General features: G+C 46.1%; 1 protein-coding gene across 1 annotated transcript in view; it reads right to left on the bottom strand.

Moving 5' to 3' along the window:
• Positions 1 to 4,339: 4,339 nt before the first annotated feature.
• Positions 4,340 to 5,514, bottom strand: part of LOC308581469 (uncharacterized protein) — a 32,674-nt gene continuing 31,499 nt past the window's right edge. Inside the window, exon 16 of the mRNA XM_081183879.1 lies at positions 4,340 to 5,296. Coding sequence (XP_081040005.1) covers positions 4,713 to 5,296 — 584 coding nt within the window. The 3' untranslated portion in view covers positions 4,340 to 4,712. The remainder of the gene's footprint in view (positions 5,297 to 5,514) is intronic.

The raw sequence follows: 5,514 nt of genomic DNA, 5'->3' as shown, positions 1-5,514 counted from the left end.
TGCTTTATTGTTTTTAATCGCAAATATTTTGTTTTTATATTGTAAACAGCCCCGAGATCTGCGGGTATAGGGCAGTATACAGATTTAACAAATCATCATCATCATAAGCCTGGTTTTAAATAGCCATGTGGGAAAGGCCTTCTGTAGAAACTCCAGTAGGTAGCCATGTTGGTCTGCCGTAGTCAAAACAAAATTAAAAAATTCCTTCCGGTAGCACCTTAGAAACCAACCAAGTTTGTTACTGATATGAGCTTTCGTGTGCATACACTGAAACAGAAGTCACCAGACCTTTATATATAGTGAGAGGGTGGGGAGGAGTGTTACTCGGAAGGGTGGTGAAAATGGGTGATTGGCTGATAGGTGTGGTAAATCTTTTGATGACTGTTAATAGGTTTACCACAAGGGGTGAGATGGCTAAAAATAGCTTTATCATGTATAATGAGATAAGAATCCAATGTCTCTATTCAGACCAGGTCTCTCCATGGTTTTAAGTTTGGTAATAAGTTGCAATTCAGCAACTTCTTTTTCCTGTAAGACCAATTGCAGTCGTTAATAGTCGTCAACAGGTTTGCCATTTTGTAGAAACTCAAGTGCACAGCTTCTATTACTGCTCCCCGTGTTTCGGGGGTTCCCTCACTGTGAGAAGCCAAGTTACAGGGAACCAGGCAGAGGGCCTTCCCTGTAGTGGCGCCCTCCCTGTGGAACGCCCTCCCACCAGATGTCAAAGAGGACAACAACTACCAGACTTTTAGAAGACATCGGAAGGCAGCACTGTTTAGGGAAGCTTTTAATGTTTGATGTATCACAGTATTTTAATATTCTTTTGGAAGCCGCCCAGAGTGCCTGGGGAAACCCAGCCAGATGGGCGGGGTATAAATAATAAATTATTATTATTATTATTATTATTATTATTGGTACTTCTAAACTGAGTTCAATATTATAACTTAGTGATGCCTTAGAGCAGGCTTGCCCAAACTTGGACCCAAGTTTGGGAAAGCCTGCCTGGAGGTGTGGAGCCCTGGAGGGTGGTGTCTGAATTGGGTATGTTCATTCGGAGCATAGAATCACCACAATCCTACTCCCATGGCATCTTAATTGTGTTTTTTTCCATAGTGATTCAATGAGTAATGACTAGAAATCTGTGCTGACTGGAAATGAGAGGGGAGGCAAGACTAGCAAGAAAGAATTGCAGTGGTCTAAAGAAAACCTCATGAGAAGAGAAGACTCCTTGGAAAAGACCCTGATGTTGGGAAAGATGGAGGGCACAAGGAGAAGGGGACGACAGAGGACGAGATGGTTGGATAGTGTTTCCGAAGCTACCAGCATGAGTTTGACCAAACTGCGGGAGGCAGTGGAAGACAGGAGTACCTGGCGTGCTCTGGTCCGTGGGGTCACAAAGAGTGGGGCACAACTAAACGACTAAACAACAACAACAAATTTATTATTATTATTATTATTATTATTATTATTATTATTATTATTATTATTATATTATTATTATTATTATTATTATTATTATTATTATTATACAGTGTGGGAATGGAGATGGATCCCTGTGGCACCCTATAAACAGCATTTTCCCCCAGCACCATATTCTTAATAAACCCTTTCAGGAAAGGTGAACTTTGTGGAGATCCTGCCCATGCCTACTTAGAAGTAAGCCCCACCAAGGGAGTCTTCTCTTCTCATGAGGTGGCCAAAGTATTGGAGTCTCAGCTTCAGGATCTGTCCTTCCAGTGAGCACTCAGGGCTGATTTCCTTCCAAATGAAGAGGTTTGATCTTCTTGCAGCCCATGGGACTCTCAAGAGACTCCTCCAGCACCATAATTCAAAAGCATCAATTCTTTGGCGATCAGCCTTCTTTATGGTCCAGCTCTCACTTCCATACATCACTACTGGGAAAACCATAGCTTTTACTATACGGACCTTTGTTGGCAAGGTGATAATAATAATATTTTATTTATATCCTGCCCTCCCCGGCCACATCCAGCCACTTCATGCTACCTGGAGAACTGGGCTTGGTTTTTATCAGTAGGTGGGTGATACCCAGCCAGCTCTACCTATTTTCATCTATTTCGAAGAACGCTTTGGAACTCCTTCAGCAGTGCCATGTGCAAGTATGGCACTGAATGCAGGCCCAAAAGCTGGAAGAGGGAGGCCTGAGAATTGTGTGCACATTCCCTGTTAAGCAACAAATTCACATCTTGGTTGCACCTTTCACCAGCTGCAGCTTGTACTCAGTTGCTCCCCTTCCTACAAATCACAGTTGGAAAGGACCATGAGGATCTAGTCCAAGCCCTTGCAATGTGGGGATATTTTGCCCAATGTGGGGCTTGAACCCACAACCTGCCCTGAGCTTAAAAGCCTCACAGTCCACCAACTGAGCCATCCCTCAACCCTTAGGAACATCTACATTGATGTAAAATGTGTTACAAGGGGCTCCCCTTGTACCAGGTGGAGATTTCCAATACAACTACCAGATCATTGTCTTGACGTTAGCAGAATGAGTATTATTCCTATGCTAAAGTCATCTCCACTGGTCACACGTTTGTTTCCAAGTGCAATTCAAAGCACTGAACTTTGTGTCCCTCTACCATCCAGATGGCCCAATGAGAAGGCGCCACAGCTATAAGTGGCAGAGTGACAGGAGTCTGCACAAGGGGTTGAGACAGCGGAGAGAGAAGTGAACGAGTGACAAGAGCACCTCCACGTTCAGGTATATCCTCTGAAGAAACAACTGCTATTACACTGGCCAGCAAGGCAGGAATCAAGGGCCAGTGTGGAAGTATCAGCACCAGCAGGGGACGCAGGTGACGCTGTGGTCTAAACCACCGAGTCTCTTGGGCTTGCCGATCCAAAGGCCGGCGGTTTGAATCTCCGTGATGGGGTGAGCTCCCGTTGCTCTGTCCCAGCTCCTGCCAACCCAGCAGTTCAAAAGCACGCCAGTTCAAGTAGATAAATAGGTACCGCTGTGGTGGGAAGGTTAACGGCGTTTCTGTGCGCTCTAGTTTCCGTCACGGTGTCCTGTTGCGCCAGAAGCGGTTTAGTCATGCTGGCCACATGACCTGGAAAGCTGTGGACAAACGCCTGCTCCCTTGGCCTGAAAGCGAGATGATAGCCGCAACCCCCTGGACTTAACCGTCCTGGGGTCCTTTACCTTTACCAGCAGCAATGCACAAACATTGAGGTAGGAGATCATGTTACAGATGAGTCCCCTGTTGTCCGAGGGCAGTACAGCCTGGCAGAGGTGGAGGGTTTATTTTGGGAGGCTACACCAGAGCCTTTCTGAAGTCCAGGGACATTAGAATTGCTGAGGAAAAACTAGAGAGGTAGTGCCTGGGGTGCTCAAACCAGGCAGAGATTTGTAGTGTTACCCACAGAACGTTTGGCTTCCGAAAAACGTTCACAAACCAGAACACTGACTTCCAGGTTTGCGGCGTTTGGGAGCCAATTTGTTCGACAACTAAGCCATTCGAGAACCAAGGTACCAGCAAAGAACTTTTACCTCAGTATATATGGAATGGAAGTTTTACAATGCCTAATTTTGCCCTCTACTCTCCTGATGCTCAGCAGGGGGAGGATGGAATAAGGATTGCTGAAATGCTTTTTTTTTTTTAGAGCCACATATACACATCAAGCTACTTTGGATCATTTTCACACCATTTTCCTGTTACTGGGAAGGCAACTTTATTAAAACAGGCTTATTTTTTCCTGCGGTATACAAAAAAAAGCATGGCACTCCTTTCAAACTGGATCCCATTCACTCTAAAATCATGCTGTGTCCAGTAAGTGCCACGTTCACAAAGGGAAACACCCATTCAGAAAAGAGAGATATTCCAAAAGCAGAGAGTGTGAAATGCTTTGAAGAACACTACATGTTTGGTGTGTGTGGTTTTTTTTAAATGTAGCCACCTCAACTACTGTCCTATGATTCTTTGCACAATGTTTAAAGGCTATGTATTTGTCACCTTCAGGAAAATTGGAACACCTGGTTTAGCGTTGTTGTGTGGAGGATTTGTACCAACTGAGTAATGCAGGAGTGAAATTGGGCTTCAGAATGAACCAGTGGGAGGAAAGAGATCAATCTGCCCTAGAGAATGGATTAAAAGCTATCCACAAACAGATCTGCCACATCTGAGGATGCCCAATCCAGGATCATCACCTCTGCGCTAGGGTCACCCGCAGCGGAAGCAAAAAAATTCTGGAATGAAGTGTTCCATTTTGAGCAAACCCTTTCAATGAAATATAAACCAGCTGCTAAGTATTAAAGCTAAAATGCAGTTGCTTTAAAAGGAAAATAAATTAATTAAAAATGTGTTAAATATGAACCAGCTGAAAATGCAGTTAAAATTTCCATTTTTAATATCTGCAGGTTCCCCCCCCCAAAAAAAAAACTGAACAAGCTCGAACCTACCACTAGGAAGAGGAGTCTTGACAATCCTTTGTATAATGAAGGATGTCCTAACAGCGATACTATTTTTCAAGGCCTACAAGTCTTCTTCATTCACAGTCCTTGTGCTATTCCATAGGGCAACATCGTAAGGCCTTGGTGCAAGGAGAACAGTTCCGCCACCTCCTCCTATTCTCCCAAAGATCACACAGAGGTAAAACACACAAACTTTCTTGCTCCCAAAGAGCTTGGTTCTCTGCTTTGGCCAGTTAGACATCTCCCCCCCCCCCCCTTACACCGGGTCCATGGAAAGAAGTTAAAATCATGGACTCAGGATATCCATCTCATGGACCCCTGCAGGGTATTTCACCCCCATGTGCCTCAGAAACACAGAATGAGCGGGGAACCCCACCACCCACAGCAAGGGGTGGGTACGCGCCCCATTAAAAGAGGCTGGTGGGAAAGTGAATATGGGGCTGTCGGTGTCCGCATCCGTAAAGGTCACACACTCCCCCACGTAGTCCAGGGACACTCGGACCCTCCTTGGGGGCTTGCTCAAGGACAGGGCGGTCACAGGGGACGTGAGAGCCCAGTGTTGGCCCTTCCACAACCCCACGGCCCAGATCCCCTCCTCTGGGCTGAACCCCATCATGCCCTTCTTCTTTGACGGGTCTCGGGTGACCCCGACTGCCCAGAATTCCCCATCGCCCACTTCCAACTCCCAGAAGTATCTCCCAGAGGTAAACCCATCACAACCCAGAACCAAAGCTCTGGAATCCAATCGTTTGGGTGCGTCGGGGACGTAGTCTAAGGCGGGAAGCCTCTCCTGGAGTTCTTCGCATCCTGCGTTCCTTCGGTCCAACGGTAGAAAAGCACTTGGTACATCCGGATAGAGAGCAGCATCTGCTGTAAGCATAAGGCAAGCCGTTTTCAGTCTGAGGAAGTGAGGGGTGGGACCATCCCACAAACAAGATTTGTTCCACAATGTAGAGGTGCCCCTCGCCTCCCTCTTGCTGCACATCTCTTCATTTTTACATCTCTATTGCTGTAACGGCTAGATCTGATGGGAGCTGAAGTCCCAAACATCTGGCGGGCAAACAAAGAGCACAGGGTTCAGGCCCACC

Source organism: Podarcis bocagei (genome assembly GCF_964188305.1).
Source record: "Podarcis bocagei genome assembly, chromosome: 2".
NCBI classification, from domain to species: domain Eukaryota; kingdom Metazoa; phylum Chordata; class Lepidosauria; order Squamata; family Lacertidae; genus Podarcis; species Podarcis bocagei.
The sequence above is the reverse complement of the archived record's forward strand: the minus strand, read 5'-3'. Positions and strand labels throughout refer to the sequence as shown.